Genomic DNA, 21,143 nt, shown 5'->3' on the forward strand with positions numbered 1-21,143 from the left:
CAAACTGAAGATAGGACTCTGAAAACTCTGAAAACATCACAGACAGTGGGACTCGGGTGTTACACCCATTGTAGACAGTCATGACTCACAGAGTTATTTTCAGAGGATATACTTGATTTATATTATATTTAAGTGTGAAAAATCACATATAAAGACTTTAAGAGAGTACAATAATGTGGCATCTAAACCACCATCAAATCCTCCTTGTTATAAAATCATCTTTTCTCTGAGTCCTGTTGTTCATTTTGTTTTCATATCATTGCCATAAGAACTTGTAGCACATTTTAAAACACACCAGCGAAACATCATATTTCCACAGCAATGACATTTATTAAAACAGAGTAAACCAACAGTATTACACGATGAAATGACGACTTGTTGCTTAAGAGTCAGCTCAGGGGGTTTTTAGCATCCATTAACTGCTGGAGCAGACTCCACTCAGCTTCCAGATGAGCTTAAAGTCAGATTGTCTTAACAGTCACTTGACTTAGCCTCATCACCACCCTGCAGTGAGAGTGTCAGCCAGCGCTGTTTTAACAGCAAGACATCTCGACTTAAGGGAGCCCAGTCCGAGTAAATCACTTGATTGCTTTACAATTCGTTTGTGAATGTTGCATCCTCTCCTTGTTCCTGGTCTTGAAAAGCTGTGGAACAGGTGGAGAGGCACTCTGAAACCACAGGTGGCCTTGTTCGTGACAAAGTCATGCAGATGTGTTCAGAAAGCTTTTTTTATATCCCCTTACAATTTTTTATGCCGTCTCTCCAGCCATTACAGAATGTCTTTGTGACTCATCCATTTTCTTTTGTGCATCTCATAGTCAAACATCACAGATTTCATTCCCTCCAGGTGTTGGGGAAACTACAAGTTGAAATATGAGCCATTTGGCATCTTTTACCTTTTCTCATAACCCATTGTAGCCAAACTGCTCCATGCGTCCCACAGTCCGAAAACATGACTCTTGCATCAAATCGAGGTGTTATTAGTTGATTGAGTCGTGCAACAAAATCATGCAATATCACAGACCAAAAGTATAGAGTTTGTAAGTATATACAAGTTGAAAGTTGTGAGACATTTATAGACAGAGAGGCGCAGATGTTGGAGGGAAAAAAGACAAAGTTTGAATCATGAGCACATCAAACCACTTACACACTGATTGAAGAAGCACAGATGATTATCCAGTGTAGGCATTTACAGCAGCACAATGACACAGTGAGTGAACAGCTACAGAAAGTAGGCACTGGGTTTTTTCCGTGTTGTAGAAAATATGGTTGAAAAGACCGAAACAGGACGTAGATTTCCAGACCAAATTCTGCCAACAAATATATATATATATATATATATATATGTTGGAAGGTTATTGAAGTATTACAATTTTGGAAAAACTGAAGGAGTTTTGGCGAATTAGGAAATTCATAAAACTTTTTTGTAAATATAATTTCTCAAACATTAAAAACCTTGATTGTAATTCTAACGAGATAAATTGTGCTTTGTTGGTGATGACACTGACGGGTGTGTTCACAAAAATTATACAAACTAACCATTACTCTTTGCTATAAAAAATCATAATAAAAGGAAAGTATGAGTAAATTGAGTGACATTATATGACCAAAAGTAGATTTCTCCATTCTGTACTTTAAAAACAGGGCCTCCTCATAAAACAAAATAAGAGAAATAGATTCCAGACACAAACAGGCAAAAGTTTTGTGTAGCTTCTTTTAACATTGTAGTACATTTTTTGCACAAAGTAAGACCCACAAATACATGGTTTTCAAGTTTCAAACTGTTTTCCACTTAAGCACTGGACTGGTCTGGACAGAAGCTTAGAATAAACCCTTCAAACACCTTTTTGGGATAAAGTGGAAGCCAGTTGAAAGAGAGGCCTTATCGCCAAATATCAGGGCTCGGCTTCACATTGTGGCTTAATGGGAGCTAAATCTCTAAAGCCCAAATCTCCAAAACCATGTGGAAAGATTCCCTTGGATTTGGAGATTTGGAGGCTGTTATCAACATTAAAATGTTCAGAGTCAAGGACAGACTCTTATATTCAGTTTTACTCACACCTTTGGCCATATAGTGTTTAAAAAAATAATTTTAGTACATCTGTGTCTTGTACTTTTCGAACCAAAAATGGATAAATAGACACTGAAAAAAAACCATTCTGTACAAACACAAGCTTACACACATACTGTACATTTACTGTAAGCACACGTTGTAATTTAGTCCACTTTCTCCAGTAGTTCACATTGCAAAGTGTAGGAGTCAAACTGACTGTTTTTTCCTGCCTGGTCATGTTGGAGTTTAACCCCCGGCTCAGTTCTGGACCTCAGGGGGGTTTGTGTGCTTGGTGTTGGGGGTGCTGCTGAACTGGTTGAGAGCGTCTGTGGAGATCTGGGCGGTGCACGCCACCGTGTTGCTGTACACCCTGCGGTTCAGTTGAATCACGGTGGTCTTGGAGGGCATGGAGATGTTGCCGTTCTCTGCTGACCAGTGATCACAGTGAAACAGTATCAGGAAGCACCTGTAGAACTGAAAAAAGCGACAGTGGGAATTTGAGACACAGGCGGCAAACTGAGACCTCCTGGATTCATCAAAGGGACTGACCATTAACTGTATAAAAAAGCACAACAAGACAGCACCCTAAAAGTGAAGCCAAAACACTTGGAACTCACCCTACTGACTGGGCGACTCAAGGGCGACATCTGCTGGATCAAAAATATCGCATATAAAGCCTTTAATTGTTGTGGACTGTTGATCTTTTGTGACTGTTTTTCTGTTTTCAGATTGCCATTTATTTTTTGGGACCTTAAGTGACCCCTTAAGTTAAATTCATAAATTGAGATTTTACTTAGAATTGCCTCATTAACGTAAGCTAACTCTTTGGTTTGGGCCTTGATTGACGGCTCCTGCCACATTCTGTACCCGATTTGCAGAGTAGAGAAGGAACGTTTAGAGGAAATGTAACCACAACAAACACAAGAGTCATTTAGCGTCTGCTTCATGGATGTTTTTGTCACTTTTGTACAACAGGAGGAGGTGTAGACGTTTCCTCCATTTTATATAGACCATGAGAGTGACCGTGGTTTGCCGCTCGGCGCTCTCACAGACATGTCTTTGAGTTTGATTAGGTTGAAATCATGCCTTAAATGTTGGCCTTGTACAACAGGAAGTGCCACTTGAGCAGAGGAAAGCATCCCCTAATGGAAGGAGAGAGCCACTAACACTTGGGTTTGACCTTTGAAATCACTAAAACAAACAGTTGAAAAGCTCTGAGAGCTGTTCCAACACATAAAGGTTATGGTCTCTCTATGCTTCCTGAACGTTCAGAGGAATGAGTCATAATACAAATACTTTTTCTGTATCATCTTTATTCTTGTCCTTCAGTATTCAATTCGACAAGCGAATGAAAGAGGCCTACGCCAACACTGACGGACCATTGTGTGGATTCTGATGGCTCGCTGGAAAGAAAGTAGTCTCAGTGAATAAGTAAATAAAATGGTCAGATTATTCAAAAGGGGAAGTTAAATACATGGCTACAAAGAGTATTATTTTCCTGTAAAAACACATGTATTGTTTTTTATACAAGGTCTGTGTTGTGAAGGCTGATAAAACGACTGTAAACTGGTGTAATGAACCTTTCGTTTACAATATTGAGATTTTATTAATGATTGTTGATAATTCTGATAAGTGGACTGCACTTTTTTTTTGGCTTTTTTTCAGTCTTCAGACTTTTAAACTAAATAATCTCCATGCCATTTATCCTATTCACAAACACCCCTACACACTCTGTTCACACACTTGGCAGTAGAGGTGCATCAGGCTGTTTATCCAAACTCATTCAAACACATAATCACACGATGATAGCGCAGCCATCGGGAGCCATTTGACGCTAATTATCTCTGATCTTCAACAAAATGATTATCACTCTAGAGAGTAAAAAGGTAGATGGGAAACTCCTGGATGTTGACAGTAAACTTGGCCGACACACACTGTGAAGAACGGTGCTTTAGCAAAGTAAGCTAACTAATGAATCAATCATCAAAAAAGAAATCACAAAGGAATCCACACATTCTCACACATTTTGTTGGAAGGATTTGACTCCCTTGTTTGTTTGGATCGTTATTATACTAGAGAGCAGCAGCAGCCTCTTGCTGTCCTCAGCAGCAAGAGGACAGAATGTGAGCAGAATTGTAATCATCAGAGAGACAATGAAAAACAGAAACCATGCAATGCCAGGTGGAATGAAAAACAACAAAAAGGCAACAACATGTATACGAGCTAACTGCTCTATGTGTCAGCACGTCGCCTCTATTGTATGAAAGGAACCACGCAGAGCATGCTGAGGCAGGCAGACTCACTGTCTTCATGTATTATGTATTCAGAACTATTTTTATCCTTATCACACACTGTGGGGTTTTTGCTGAGGGTGCACGCTCTTCTTCAGCACTGAACTTTACATTTACACTTCACACAAAAAAAATCACATTTGCACTCAAGTCCTTGACTTTTGACTCGTTGCAGATCCATTAGAGATTTTCTGATTCATGCTTTTATTAAGGTGCTTGTGAAGCAGCTACTGGGGGAGATTATTACGTCCTTACTTTATGTAATCAGATTTGCATGCATAGTAATACTTCAGTTTACATATGAGTTGGTAATGTATGTACATGTACAATCATTTGAACTCTGGACGACCATGCTGTTTTGTTAAAAAAAGAAAAATGTTATCAAGTAATTTGAAGCCCGACTAACTACATTTTAACCTCTAAAGTGATGAGCTATAATGACGCACTAATGCTACAGGCTTCAGAATTCGACCTTCTTTTTTTTTACCTTAAACTATGTTGGAGTTTCAGCCGCTCTTTAAATAAAATGTATTATTATTATTATGCTTCTGACAGAATCTGAGCTCAGAAAATTTTTGTACTTAAAAATATGTCTTTCTCTCGCTCTCTCTCTCTGTTGCCATGCAGGCATCCTCCTGATGATGGCACTTTGCGAGGAGGTGCATGTGTACGAGTACATCCCTTCCATGAGGCAGACGGACCTGTGCCACTACCACGAGCGTTATTACGACGCCGCCTGCACACTGGGCGCCTACCACCCGCTGCTGTACGAGAAGAGCCTGATCCAGCGGATCAACACGGGCCCCGAGAGGGACCTGAGGAGGAAGGGACGGGTCACCCTCCCCGGCTTGAGCACCGTCAACTGTGACATCTGAGATATGAAAAGTGACCCCGGACAATACAAACACACAACGGCCTTTTTTTTTTCTGGCTGACTGAAGGGAAGAGGTGCAATAAAGCCACAGGAGACATGTAAGCTGAGGCTCACAAGTTTTGAAATGAGACCCATGAAGAACATAAGCCATATCCCTCCAGGGGTGGGGGGATCAACATGGGAGAACTTGTCTTCATTAAGATGGAATACCTGACCCACAGACAGGGCAGGAAAAAAAAGCCTCTGAGACGGGGCTGAAAAGGACGTTTCTCTCTCTCTCTGCTTTTGCTGAGCCACGTTAGCTGTGGAGCTGACTAGGGTAGCAACAGATCCGTGTTTTTTAGATAGGCAAGTGAATTTTCAATAACTGGATGTGATTCAATGGTGTGCTCTGTATTTTTCAATAGAAAGGGTGGTTCTCCACTTAAAGGAAAAACCACAGATTCTAATGGTGGATATTTGTGATTTTATTTTGTTCCTTCTTTTTTTTACTGGTCTAAAAAGGGTTGTGAATAAACAGAGATGTCATCTGTGTTGAATGTCCGAAATTGAAACGTGCTCACTAACGCACACAGCATGAATAACACATGCAGAAGAAGGCACACATGAGAGAAGTCATATTACTGTTCATGTCATTGCTTTGCATAGAGCGCTCCTCCCTGTTTGACATTCCTCTGATATCTGTCAGAAGTTTATTTTCTTGTTGTCATGAGGGGGTTATTCAAACAATTGATGTTTTTCAGGCCTCACACCAAATGTACTCTCCTGTGCATGCCAACCTGCCAGCTAACCTCCGCTACCATTTGGTGTCAAGCGGTCTGTCAATAAGAACTAATCCCTTGGGAAGGTTCCCTCAGGAGATTCAGAAAATGTGTCAGAAAATGAAAAAAAAACAGACAGAAAAGAAAAGAAGGGGAGAAGGAAAAGCTAAGGGTTTTTTTTGGTATTCGCCCCACGTACAGAAAAAGGAGCCTTCCTATACGCTCACAGCTTATCAATCAGAAAGAAAACGGGGCCAAAGCGGGATCTTCGGTGCTTAGAACGGCCGCGACCCTGTGCCTAGTGGTCAACTGAACACTTTTCCTCGGGTTGCCTTGTTGCCTGTTCGGATAAATGCAGTAGCAAACTGTGGGAAGTAATGAGGAGTTCAAACTAGCTGTGGGAGCTGTGTAGTAGTAGCAGTTGATATTCGCTGTATCAGGAGATTCTCAGCTCTGCATCAGCAACCAGCACCCCCCCCCCCCCCCCCCCCCCTGTTTTTGACGGTCAGTTCGCTCTTTATTGAATGTAATTTTAACCGCTGCGTGCGATGGCCAAACCCCTCCCTCCCCCTCCCCCCCTCCGGATCTCCGCACTGCAGTGGTGTCTGCATATGTGCGGGGGTCATTCTTTGGTCATGTAACATGCATTAAGCTCATTTCCTACACTATATTTATGTCTCATATTTCCTAGATCCTCTAATAGCGGCATGCACCGTGTCTGCAGCTCGGAGTGGAGACAATAACAAAAGAGGAATTCAAACTGGTAATATCATCAAAATTGCTTTGTCTGCAGCGAGGATAATTTTCATGTTTACAGCTAGAGAAAGATCTTCAGCAAGCTGTGAAGGGTTATTAGCTCAACGTGGAGAGGAGAGGAGAGGAGAGGAGGGCTGGTTGTGATTTTCTGCTGCAGATGTTCGGTCTTCAGAAAAAAAATCTTGCCTATGAACGAAGATTTTCATTATTTTTTTTACTGCTAAGTGTGCTATTCTACAAAAAATGTTCTCGTGCCATTTGGTTGTGGTTTCGGTGTAAAGATGTGAAAAGTTGTCAGAGAAATGTTTCTTTGAATAGTCAGTCATGTTGAATTAGATGACCTTGTAGTAGTTTCTGGCGTAGGAGTTGACCTTGATGTTGAGAAGGGCTGGGTATCATCGTACACATTTGTACAAATATGTGTGTCCTGTTTTCTATGAAACAACCAGAAAAATGTTGAATTCAGTTGGTACTCGATTATAGGGAAGAGGAAAGCTAGGACCGAGTATTTGGTTCAAATTTAGAGATAGGGTGGGCTATATAAATAAAATCAACTTCACATTTTTTACAATTTTACCCTGATATTTTGTATGTTGCGATATAGTGATTAAAAGAAATCTGTTAGGGAAGCTCATGTGAGATTATCAGGCAGTATTTAGTCAAACTAAGTCTATCTTAACATCCTATAATAAATGGACAAAACTCAGCTCTGTTGAAAAATGTCAATAAGAAAATGACAGAAGATTATAATATTTCTGAAGATTGGATTTAGTAGTGTTGCATAGGATTTCATTGCTTTTAATGAGGTAGACCTATACTGTAATTAAGCATCTACTGAGTTTATGTATTGATGAGCATAACCTGATGGATTCATCGTGTTACATACATGACAATAGTATTTCATCACATTGATGCAAAGTCCTGTAGATTTAATTTTGCCATAAAGCAATTCTCATTGATTTGCATTTGTCAAAATTGGATAGAAGTATCTCTAACAGTAGACCCCCCCCTTGATCTGAGATTATTTATATGTATGGTGGTAATATGACGGATTCTAATGCAACAAATGTGTTCTGCTCGGATTGCGAAAACTAGTTTGGTTTTGATGCCCAGCCCCGGTTTCAGTGGAACTATTTTTGCATGTTATTAAGAAGTCTTGCGACAAGGGAACCCTGTGAAGTCAGCTGAAGTTAGAGGACTGCACCAGAGGATTAGTTTAGAGTCTGAAGAAGTTTTTTGAAAGCTTGAGGAGATTATCTTTTATTTGGGATAACACAGGTTCTCAGCTCTGCTGTAGGTTTTCTCTGTTGAAATAAACTAATCATATATTCAATTGCTTGATTGTAACACACTGAAGGTGCAAACCCCCCTTGGACATTATTATTCATGTATATTTCTAATAACTTTTGATTACTTTCCCAATGCACAGAGCATGTAAATCAGGATCAGGGCTAATAGTCTTCAACTGTGTGTGCTGTACTGTGCTGCAGGAGGACACCATTGTCATTAACGTTTTGAGAGGAGATCCTGATTTAAGGTTTTTTTTTCTTTTACTCGGGTAGTGTTTTGCATAACTGTAGAGTGTGCTTGTGGGCAGTGAAATCCCATCAAGATGGGTCTGCAGCTAACAGTAGTTTCCTGGGAGCACTTGAGAACGTACAATATCTTCTGAATTTTTCATTTTTTACGTCTTAATATTGTGCCAAATTCCAATCACTCGTTTCGTCTTAGAAGTGTTAAACAAGGAGAGGAAGGGAGACTTCAGAGTAATAGCAGGACTTCTAAGGTGCTATTGCTTTTTTGGGGGATTTTCTTAAAATGGAACTTGATGTCTTACTCTTTTTTATCTCCTCGAGAACGATTGCATCGGCGTCAGTAAATAAAGGACGTACTTCCCTGACACATGACGTCGACTTTTTTTTTTGTTTTCCCCGGGAGATGAGGACATATTTAAAGACACTCTCCATTCTTTACTTTCAAGGCCTTTTTTTTCATGTCTTTTGTTTACTCAGTATCGTGGGAATTGCTGCACCACACTGCCTCCTGAGGATTGTTACACATTAAAGAGACTCCTGCAGTGTCTTACTGTACTCCTGAAAAGAAGGGAAGAACAGAACAGAAGCGTCTGCGCCTGGAGAGAGAATACGAGTGAAGGTCCTGTTTCACTCCCAGCAGCCTTAGGGTGTCCTTCTCGACTTTTGATTTGTTGATTTGTGAATTCTCTTTCTTCTTACACTTGAATCGATATTTAAAATAGACCATTTGTATGATTTCAGCTGTTGTGATTTGGACTTTTTTTACTATGTAAAATAAAGTTGTTGTCTACGTCGAGCGTCCGACTCACCTGTTTGTTCATGAGGATGTAGATGAGCGGGTTGATGACGGTGCTGCTCTTGGCCAGCAGGGAAGGCACCACGCTGGCCACGGGGCTGATGATGCTCGGCGGGCCGAACGTTGCCATCATGGCCACGACGCCGTAAGGCATCCAGCACAGCAGGTAGCACGCAGCTGTGGTCAGAACCATGAACAGGATGTGGTACTCTCTCTTCCGGGCGGCCGTCTTTCTGATCTTACCAACCTGTGAGGGGAGACCGAGAAGGGGCAAAAACATAAAGCTGAGAATCTTTTCATGACTAACATACTGGAGTTCTTCAAGTGCTCCTCCCTTTTTCTAAAGAATTCAATTATGACGACTTTCATTCCTTTCCATCATTTAGAGGCTGAAACATTCTCCAGTATTTCAAGTAGTTTTAAACCTTGCACACTTAAAGAGAAGTGCCGTCCTTTACAAAGATCTCAATGTAAGCAATGCTGCATGTATAGATATATACAGCTGCACTGATAACACTCCAATGCTACTTCTTTTGATGTACGTCAGTAACATTTGAAAAGATGGAATGAATCTGATTCGTTTTGAAGGGAAGACATTAATACAGTTTTTCATTTCTCTGCCATGCAACAGTAAAAAAGTCACTTAGGCTTAAACTTATAGCTACATTACATTACATGAACCCTTAGTTTAATTGGACTTAAACACAGAAAAGGTTCAGTTTATTAAACATGTCACTGGTATATTTGTCATACACTGCTAGCTTTTGATTAATCTCCCTTTTTTTATTTATTTTTAACCTTTATTTAACCAGATAACGAACCCATTGAGATCAGGATCTTTTTAACAAGGGTGACCTGGCCAAGAGGTCAGCAGCACGTCATAAGAACAGTTACAATGAAGTGACAGTACAGATTAACAACATAGTGTTTTCAATAAAAAAAGAAAGTGTGGGAGCTGTGACACAACAATTTTAAAGATTTTAAAAACACAGTCAATCAATGGTCTCACGCTGTCTGTCCCTCAAGATAGAACGGAAAGCTCCAAGTGGAATAAGTTCAGGGAGTTTTAGTTCAGTCTGTAGAGTATTCTATGCCGAGGGGGCAGCAAAGCTGAAAGCTCTTTTTCCTAATTCAGTCCTTACCCGAGGAATAGATAGAACAAGTGTGGTACAAGAACGCAAGGCATAGCGACTGCTTGTTCTCTGCAATAAAGCACACAAATATAAAGGAATCAAGCCTAAAAGAGCCTTATCAATTAGGGTCAGCCAATGTGCGTATCTGCGTGCACTCAAGGAAGGCAAGTTCGATTTCAAATACAATTCACAATGGTGGGTGAGACGACTACAGCCAGTGACAAATCTCAGTGCCCAATGAAAAATAGTGCCCAAGGACTTGAGACATTTGGATGACGCACTCAAATAAAGCATGTCCCCATAATCAAGAATGGGCAAGAAGGTCGCTGTTACTAATTTCTTTCTGACCCTGAGAGAGAAGCAGGTTCTATTTCTAAAAAAGAACCCAAGCTTCATACGAAGTTTAGTTACCAGATTATTGATATGAGCTTTAAATGAAAGCTCCTGATCTAGGATAAAACCCAAGTACTTGTAGTTTAAAACTTGCTCTATAGGTTTTCCTTTAGATGTTAGAATATTTGTAATGTTCTGGGGTAGCACCTTTGTATGAGGGAAAACCATGAGCTTCATTTTATCTGTGTTTAAAACCAACTTAAGATCATATAAACGAGACTGGATAACATTAAAAGCAGCTTGTAAAAACTCAAAAGCCTGGATGAGTGAGGTTGAACAGCAATAAATAATGGTGTCGTCTGCATAAAAATGAAACATTGCATTTGACAAGTTATTACGGAGATTGTTTATATATATTGAAAATAAAATGTGTCCCAGCATTGAACCTTGGGGCACCCCTTTAGTAATGTCCAGAAAAGAAGAGGTAGTTCCAGCCACCTGAACACATTGTGTTCTGTTGGATAGATAGTTGGCAAACCAGGCAGCTGCATGTTTAGACAAGCCAGTGTGATGTAAGGCTTGTATCAGCAGGTTGTGGTCTACTGTGTCAAATGATTTTGACAGATCAATAAAAAGAGCGACACAATATATTTTGCTGTTCAGAGCTTCAATTAAACCGTTTAGGACCTTCAGCCCAGCTGTAACAGTGCTTTGCTGTTTTCTGAAGCCAGATTGGAGAGGAGATAAAATATTATTTGACTCTAAAAATTCCTTTAGTCGGTCACTGATGATCCCCCCTCCCTTCAATCAAGATGGCTGGAATAACCTGTTAAAGCCCCCTGGAAGAACTAGTTGCCATGTCTTAAAAGTGCAGAGGTCTAAATCAAGTGCAGGACACACAAAAGCCCAAAAGAGAAACAACGAGTCATCGGGTGTGAAAGGCAAGACAACTCAGATACATGTTTCTGTGTTTCACATATGGTTTTATACATTTTTGATGGTGGAGGATTCCTCCTTTTAGAAACATCAGCAATAACAACTAAAGGCAGGAAATTAGGGAACCATGAAAATGGATACTGTACTTTAGCTGTGCATATTCCATACCACTTAGAAAATACATCGTTTCTGATTTCCTGCACACAAAATAACAAACAAAATGAGACCAACCAGGATGGTAATCAAGCAAACTACAAGCCAAGGTCTGCAACAAAACAGCAAATATGAAAAAGCAACATAGATTATCCAACTTCAAAACCAAATATTGACAAAATCCTTCATCTGAGACATTACAATGGACCTCGAGTCTTGCTAATAAAGCAATAATAATAATAATTACAGGTAACAAACATACATCACTTAAGTAGATTTACAGACTTTAACACATCAAACACATTTGCAATCAATGAAAAGACATGAAAGCTATGAACACACCAGAAGAACACCTGAGTGTGCAATAACAGGCTGAGATCACAATTGAAAAACCTTATTTTGCCCAATCCAAAATCTTCACACTCACAGACTTGCACCTTTGAGGTGTGTTCCTGGTAAGTGTGTGAGTGCTTACTGCTGCCCTGCAGTTTTTCTCATAGTCATGCACTGCACGCCTAACACTATTAACATCTCTTAGAGTCCTGTTCTTCGGCTTAAAGGTGGAGATTGGGATTTTTGCAATTGACACCTACATTAAGTAGACATATTCTTTAAACTCGTTCAACCTGTCTCTTTAAAACTTATTTTTATATTATCCATCGATCTAAATCTGAATCCAAATCCAATTAAAAATGCACACACACACATTTAAGCTGTTCCTTTACCCCTCTGTTATATAAATTTAAAAAATCAGCTGGAGGGATATTCAGCAATTGTGATAGATAGCTCAGCGCATGACACACTCACAGACTCTCTAAACCCCACTTTTTATATATTTGAGACTCCCCCCCACCCCGCACACACATTTAATTCAAATGATTCTAAATTGTAAGGAGGTTGAGTCGGTGCCAGCTGATCAGTCACTCATGCAGAGGAACCTCAGTGCGGAGCAGTTTTATTTATAACCACCTTGAATGTATAATTTTGGGTTAGCGGTCGGGGTTCTCTTTAAGCATGACTGCGTCGGGTAATTGTCGTCATCTTTCTGTCAGTTTGGTTTATTTCTGCAACAGCAGATTTCCACTGAGAGGTTTTGGTGGCAGAGGGGAGTTTCTCCCTCAGAAATGTTGTATTGTGTCAGATCCATTCAGGTATTGTAGGACGATGGCACCAACTCACTTGAACTAATTACTTTCTTCCGTTTTTTCACTCTTAGTTTTGCGGAGCGCAACTACTTCATAGACATATTTTCTCACCCTCTTACTTTTCAAATGTATTTTCTTAACTTTGGTGGACATTCTATATAAATATGAAACTCTCGGACTAAAATTAGAGTAATGCATTTCCCTGTTTGTAGATTAGAATCTAATTATATTACTAAATACTCCTGAGGTTTTAGGAGTTTAGGTGTTTTTACTCACTTGCTATATGTATTGTTCGAGAGTGTTTAATATCAAAATGTTTAACTTATTTGATATATATTACATTAAAGGCTTTATATGTGAGGCTTTAAGTAGCATATAAAGCCTTTAATGTTGCTGTGTTTATTTCGGTCTTTCATGTGCAGGCTGCTCGATTCAAGTTGCCCCAAAAGCGATAAATACTGTCTAGATTGGATTAAATTGGGAAGACATCGCAGCATCTACAGATAACCTCTGTGGGTCAATATAAGCTGCTTCATGATGGCAGTACCATGAATGGCCAACTTGTAAAATGGGGGCAGTATACTGTAGAGAAGCGTCTTTGTTGAAAAATTAGGCAATAGGGAAGTGCAAACTGCAATTCCCTGAGTGTCCACTTGAGACTGTCAACCCGATCTCCCATTAACTCTCATGTTAAATTTCTCATTTTCACAGCAGTAATAAACATGTTTACAGCCTAATTAAAATGGTTTTGGTCCATATGGTAAATTTTTTGTATTGGTCCACACTGTATGTGTCGTGTTTTTAATCAGTTTTGATCATTTCAAGGAAAAGAGTTAGGCATAAATTTGCAATTATAGAGGTAGCTGATCTGAATGACAGATTAGATTGATCAAAAGTCAGTTTGTAAGACAGTATTTACTATTTTCAATATGGCGGCTGAGGTCATTGGGCTTCAAAACTCCTCTTCAGAAACAAATTTGTTAAAGTCAAAGAGAGTACATCCATGTTTAACACACGTTTTTTTTTTAAAGCATTGAATTAAGCCGAGCTAATTTTGCACTCGATTGGCTAATTGCCTTCAGCTGCTCCATTCATGAATCACCATCATAGACTCATTGACCAGCTTGCCGACACATCTCAGCATTGCTCTGCTGATATACTCATTCATCAGCATCGCCCTCAACTAACACAACCTCCTCTATATGTGCTGAACTTTTGTTTGTTTTGTTTTATAAATTCTAATAATCGTTGTTTGAGTTTGCTTAATGTTTGCAGCAGAATCATCGTTGCTGCTCTGACTCTCGATGAGCGATACATTTTCGGCCCTGACAAAACCTGTTGATTGAAGAGGTTAAAGCACATCAGAGGAGAAGTCTTTAAAATGTATTATGCTCTTATGCTCATGGAAGAATCATAGATTATTTTTACAGTTTTTTTTACACTGAATTTCAGTTTTTATTGTTTTCGGTGCTCACTAACATTTACTATAAATCCATTTATTCCAGAGGCGACAAACATGAGCGAGAAACTGTAAACAAATTGGATAATTTTCTTCTCCTGTAACCTGTAACCTTAACAAACACCCACTTGAAGTGTTGTACTCAGTCTGTATGAACACTTCTAGATTCCTTTTGTGAAGACTATAGGAATGCGTTTTACACATTCAGGCATTTAATGAAATGTCAGAAAAGAACAGAATCTTTGTGGCTGGTACAGACAGACGGACCATTACGTCAGCCATGCCTTCGATAAAGATCTACATTTCTTTACTGAACCAGTTTTAGCTCGAAACTAATAAAACACGAGGATCTGAGGGGCCAGCTTTAGCAGCCGAAGCTGAACAGGATCTCCGAGATGCAGAGAAATCCCTACTAATGCTCCTGATATTTCTACAGGAATGTACAACATGATCTCTACATCTTGATATTAAAAGTGCATGTCCGGAATCTACTTGATCGTCTGCACCTGCAGGATAGATTACTGGGACTCACATATTCATATATATTTTATCTTATAGACAGAAAACAAACGTCCCCCTTGTTTGCTTTGTGGCCATGTGTGTTTACTTTGAATGAACAGCTCCTGCTTGGGCATCCTTAGAAAAAATGAAACCTTTTATTTATTTATTTTTTTTCCCCATATGAAATGCTCGTTTTATAATCACAAAGCACTGTGTGCATGTGACGGACAATATAAAAACAATTTGCGGTGAATGATGCACATTCAGTTTGCTCACGGTGCCTCCCGGTCTTCCAATGGGAGAAATTTAAGTCAAAAATAGAAGTATAAATATTTAATCATTTTTGTTATGTAACCTAAAGGCTATTTCCTTTTATGACCTGACATTAAAGCACTACCTTATTTAATGGTAAAACTTCTTATTGTGTGCTACTTACTAGGGCTGGGAAATACAATATATCGAGTTTTTAAGATATATATCGATATATTTTCAAACAAGATATAAGGTAAGACAATATCGTTTAAATCGATATAGTTTATGTTGCATTAAAATAAAGTTACAGAGGTGCCAGGTCACCTTTTTCTCATCTCACTGATGATGTCTGACTGTCTGTCCCTCTTCACCCTGCTCCTCCTCTCTCTCTCTTTTATTGTATTTAAGGAACATTTTTATTTTAGAATATTACTTTTTAAATTCACAAACAGGTAGTTTATATGTGTTGTCACTGTTAATAAAATACATATCGATATATATCGAGTATCGCCATTCAGCTAATCAATATCGAGATATGAGTTTTGGTCTATATCGCACTAGCCCTACTTACTCACTACACTCTGCCAGCTAACGTGATATTTGTAGAGGCGCTTAAATCAACAGGTGCCTCAAAGACTCAGGAAGAGAAAAGGTTGTGAAATCAATTCAGATAATGGGGCCTCGACAGAGCTAATTATGGGTTTGTGAGAGCTGCTTATGGACATAAGAAGGTCACAACAAACAGAGGGTATGATTTATTTAGGACTAAGCTGTCCAGCAGTCAGAGGGAACTGCACGAGGAAACCCCCCTGAAAAAAAAAAACACCTGTCAAAATAATTGTACTCATGTTGAGCTTGATACGAGTGCCAGTACTATTCCCCCCTCTGCGTTCTCTATGTGTGTGTTGTTGTGCAATGGTCCTCCAATAATAATTATTTGTTGCAGCACTTCAAAGACTGAGCTCCAATGTCTGCGTGGCTTTAGGCTTTGTCACAGCAGCTCAGCTTTGTGAGGCTTAATCTGCGACCCCCCCCCCCCCTCTGCTCTCACGAATATATCAATGAGAGTGCAAGTAAAGCTCTCCAAGAACTAAACAAAACTCAGTGTACCCATCAGTGCAATGGATACTCTAAATATGAAGGACAGTGATTGGTGACTACGAGTCCCTCTCTACCTCTTCCTGTCTCTACAGTTGGGTCCTTTCACAGAGCTAAGACTCAGATAAAGCACTTAAATTAAATGTTTTCAAAATATATGTAGTGGGAATTCTGGGACAACTCTTCAGACAAGCGAATCAGTAAAATATTGTGTTTCTTAGGTGACCATTTGTGTGTCCATGAACACGACCGGGATCTCTGTCTGCTAGCTGCATTGCATTCAAGTCAGTGAGCTGATTTGAGGAGGTCTGGCCTATAACTTCTTCTCTGATATGTATCTCTGTGATCTATGGACTGTCAACCAACCTGACATTTACTGTTGATGTATGTACACAGATTTCACAATTCATCAAACTTTAGATGGTAACATTGATGCCACGCCGTCAAAATTGTGTCATCCTTCACCGTCCACCACTTCTGTCTGTCAGGTGTCTCAGATCGCTGTGGAGAATCTGAAGTTTTTAAAATATGACTGGCAGCGGGTCTTTCTACCTTTCCCAAGAAGAAACCACATGTGTCAGACATGTCCAAAGGAGACGGTTGGAAGGCCCTGCAGAGTTTTACAGGACGTATTCTACCACTTCAACAAAGTTGGATGTGCTATGAAGATTTTTACAGGTGTATGGAGAAAAAAAATCTGAGATACATTTTTTTCCTCTTCTGCATTTAAGACAGAAATATAAAGAAGAGATAAGAATGTGTAAGTCTTTTTTGGGAAAGTTGACAATTGCTGGGCACTTCGATGTTTACCTATTTGGCATTCTGATAACTGCCTGTAAAAAAAACTATAACTTAGACACTGGCTACAATTAATGAAATCTATGTTATGGAAAAAATGACCTTCGCACTTTGTTTACAAATGGATAGATTTAAGCAATTACGGTGAAGATGGGTCTCGTATGTACGTTTGTCATGGCCACACTTCCCAGAATTGGTAAATTAACAGATACTTTAAAGGCTTTATATGTGATTTTTGTGATCCAGCAGATGTCACCCTTGAGCACCAGCATGAAACCAAAACAACTCGCGCTGCATTGTTGTGTTAGCATGGTAATGTTAGCGATCTTTATTACGCTCGCATCTTCACACTGCATGAATTCCCTTAACTTTGTCATCTGTTTTTCCCCTCCTGTTTTTCAAAGCTGATAAAAGTATATTGTATTGTATTACACTGTATTGTATTTACACCGAGATTCTTGTTAATACACGCAGAGTCTTAGAACTATAGGGGGAACTATGAAATACATTTTTTGTAAATAAAAGGCTTTCCAAATTTCTTTGTGAAAATGGGCAGAAAAAAAGGTTAACCAGCTGATTATTTTTTTTAATCAGACTAAAATAATTTTGTTTTTTGAATTTGATGCGCTTTTGCCCTAAATCAATATTACAACAATTACCAGTTAAATACATCCCCCCACCCCGGAAAAAAAAGGTGTGTGTTCCCTTTTTCAGTGGTTAATAAAAGACTTACTAAAAAAAGTTTGCTTAGGGAATTTGCACTTTACTGCTCAATCACATGCCTTCCCAGGAGGCCGTGGAGTCTCCCTCTGGCAAGAAGTAGGGCAATTTGTTTGGCCCCTGCATAGAAAGACAGGGTGTGTTCGGTTGTTCTTGATATTTCCTGCTCCCTTGGCAGTAAAGAAACATCACTGAAAAATCGTTCTCCTTGGCCTATTCTAACATCTTGGGCTCCACGGGAGTGAGAAGCCACATGCATCAGTCCCCAGACTGTGTCAAGGCCAGTGGGTATATGCCTGGACTAGTAAAGGTCATATCAGCTCACTTGTTTTCTGCAATGCAACCCAGGACTATAAGCCCAATGTTTGCTGCTTTCTGATAGATATATGTTTGTATGAACCCTAAGCTGTGAATTATATGAGCATGAGAGGCATGCAGCGGGAGCGGGCCTATGTGTTCCCAAATTTCTACGATTTCTTTCCAAAATTAGGCCCTACGTTCCCACATTTCCTTTTTCATAAATTTGTATCAGATTTTATCCCCCTTTCTCCCAATTTTGTAGCTAATTACACCCAACCTATTATCCAGTAGCAATGGACTACAGGTAGAATGTAGCTTTTAGCTAAATCTGGTGCGCCCAAACATTTAATGTAAATGCACATTGTCCTTTTAAATAAACAAACTAAACTACAGAATTCTTGTGGGAGGATAGGGCTTAAATTGAAGGGAATTGTAGGAACACAAGACCTAATTTTGAAAATGTCCTAGAAATATGGGAACATAGGGCTGACCCCCATCCAGCCACCACACTTTACTTTCATGTACTTAAAGTCTTTATATGTGATTTTTCACTCTTAAATATAGTAGAAATCCAGTATATCCTCTGAAAATAACTCTGTGAGTCATGACTGTCTACAATGGGTGTAACACCCGAGTCCCACTGTCTGTGATGTTTTCAGAGTTTTCAGAGTCCTATCTTCACTTTGTTTACATCGCCTGGACGGCCGGCTGACTCCTCCCCTCGTGTATAAAAGTTGTTTAATTGAGGGACTAGAGAAAAGAAGAATAACATACTGTACTCACTGCTTAACTGTGTTTCTAGATCACGCTCATTTCAGGTAAATTTACATGCAGTGTGAAGATACCAGCATAATAAAGATCATTAGCATTAGCATGCTAACACAACAATGCAGCGCGAGTTGTTTTGGTTTCATGCTGGTGCTCAAGGGCGACATCTGCTGGATCAAGAAATCACATATAAAGCAAGTTTTATCTTTTCCTTGAACACCCGACAGGAAAAAGCATCGCACTCACACACTTATGCACACAGTGTTATGTGTCTACCTGTTTGACTGCCCATAGTAGCCTGCTGTAGCAATAGATCATCACCAGCACCGGTATCCCCAGGCAGAAGATGAAGAGGCAGATGATGTAGGCGTGCGACTGAGCCGTCCGAACCGTCCAGGATACCGAGCAGCTGGTTCCCGCCCCCTCGATGCCATAGCTGCTCCAGCCCAGCAAAGGGGGCACAGTCCAGAACAAAGAGTACAGCCAGGAGCCACCTACGGCCAACAGGGGCTTACGGTAGTTCGGCCCGCGCTTGTTGTAAACAGTCAGAGTGCTGTAGCGGTCGTAGGAGAGGATGACCAGAGAGATCAGCGAAACAATACCTGAGAGAGAGACGGAGAGACGGCTGTGAGTCCCCGAGATCAACATCACAATATTACAGAGAAACATCAAACTTATATAAAAACTGAAAAAATAGCACCGTCAAAAAAGGGCTCCATAAAACTTAGATACAAGCAAATGTATAAACTCTTACAAGAGACAACAGCCATACTAGCTGATCTTTGAGTCTCGATTTCGCAATGCTTTTGGCTCAATGGCAAAGCGCTTCTTTAGCAGGTTTAAACTTTTCTGCATTTAAAATGTGAATTTAGCCGATGTTAGCAACATTTCCTATTTAGCAGGAGACCCAAATCACATTTGAAGCTGGTTTCAATGTCATAAGTTATGCAGTAGATTCACTCATAAGCTTAAAACAAAGTAAAAAGTGACATTTTTGAGCATGAAGATTGAGCTAAAATATCATCAAGGTGATCGCAAAGCATCCAGGGAGATCATAAAAGTCTCAACCATGAATGCTGTGAAGAGAAATCATGGCAAGTATTATTGTAGCATTTTAGTCTTTAGGTAAAATAAATTGAAATCTCTGCATTGTAATTTACTTATTTGATCACAAAACAGTATATCAGGATATGTAGCTGCATAAATGTTTTTGTACACAGCTGACAAAATGTTGGTGGGCGACACTCCTGTCTGTTAACACCTGACAGTAACACATCCTCCTGGGTGAGCCAATCACATTGCACAACTGTGATGTGTCCAATATGCGAAACAAAAAGTGTTGACCAGGTGTTGACATCCAATTGCTCAGACAATATTTGGAGGTTGGGCCCTTTTTCTTCCAGTGTTGTTTATGCAGATGGTTCTGGGCCACACTGAAGGACGGCCTCGTCTCTTCAAGGAAGGCAACGATTGCTTGAGAGACATGACTGAACTGTTTTTCTTGAATGATTAATTGCTTTGAATTTGTGTCTTCTCAAACTTTTTTTTATGTTAAGAACACATTAAATTATTCTGTACAAACAATACTATACAAATCTTAAATCTGAATGATCCAGGTATGGTAAAACATTATTTTTTCAATAAAGGGAAATCCCTTGCCGGCGGGGTGAAGAGTGTGAGCAATATGTCTGTCACTGTAAAGAGACATCTGTGATAAAACACAGACGTGATGAACGATACATTAGACCATGTTGACACTTCTGTTGGAAATCCCACACTGCCTCTCTATCGCTATCATGAAACCTCTCTCTCTCTCTCTGCATCACACTTTTTCACAACTTGATGGCTCTTTTACTTCAACTATGTACGTTTTTGTTTGCATACAGACCCGGTAAGAGGGATCTCAACATGTGGTTCTAGTGGTCACATGTGGAGACACATTCTAATCTCATGGTGTGACCTGCTGTACTGAGAGCTGTCCACTCATCACATCACACAAGATGCATGCTAATTACAGGTCTAGACAGGGAAAATTCGACAGTTTACTTAATGGAATAATGATGTGATTCTGATGTGAGCTGATGTAAGGGACACTTATTTATACCATGAGTCATAAGGGCTGTGCACAGACTTCAAGATGGTTGTTAATGCAAAGTGTAAACATGACCGTATATTTTATTAAGAGGGACCTGGCTAATGCATTTTTCCGCTGATTGCTGACAGTATAACAGCTGATTGGCTGCCAGATCTTCTTATTTTTCAAACCTAGGCTGTGGCAACACAATGACATATACAGTACATACAAAAAAAACTGTCCTACACTGTGGACAAGTGAATCAGTATGTGTGAGGTTTCTAAACCTTTTGGCATCTCATAAGACGTTTTCACATTTGCACTCAGGAGGACTGCTCCGGAGATTCTCCCGACCTGGCTGTTCACGTATGCTCCTCAGGTGACTTGACACAAAACAATTAAAGAATT

The 21,143-nt window shown here is 39.7% G+C and overlaps 2 protein-coding genes across 3 annotated transcripts in view; one reads left to right on the forward strand and one right to left on the reverse strand.

The window, feature by feature from the left end:
- st6gal2a (ST6 beta-galactosamide alpha-2,6-sialyltranferase 2a) overlaps positions 1-9,066 on the forward strand; it is a 65,546-nt gene extending 56,480 nt beyond the window's left edge. For both annotated transcript variants that reach the window (XM_020655361.3, XM_065961900.1), the window contains exon 7: positions 4,972-9,066. In XM_020655361.3, the coding sequence (XP_020511017.2) occupies positions 4,972-5,219 (248 nt within the window). In that variant the 3' untranslated portion in view covers positions 5,220-9,066. The remainder of the gene's footprint in view (positions 1-4,971) is intronic.
- Positions 311-21,143, reverse strand: part of tmtops2b (teleost multiple tissue opsin 2b) — a 36,450-nt gene continuing 15,617 nt past the window's right edge. The window contains exons 2-4 of the mRNA XM_020655362.3: positions 18,939-19,264; positions 9,080-9,313; positions 311-2,527 (exon numbers count right to left, since the gene is read on the reverse strand). Coding sequence (XP_020511018.1) covers positions 2,312-2,527; positions 9,080-9,313; positions 18,939-19,264 — 776 coding nt within the window. The 3' untranslated portion in view covers positions 311-2,311. The remainder of the gene's footprint in view (positions 2,528-9,079; positions 9,314-18,938; positions 19,265-21,143) is intronic.

Source organism: Labrus bergylta, chromosome 13 (assembly GCF_963930695.1).
Source record: "Labrus bergylta chromosome 13, fLabBer1.1, whole genome shotgun sequence".
NCBI lineage: Eukaryota > Metazoa > Chordata > Actinopteri > Labriformes > Labridae > Labrus > Labrus bergylta.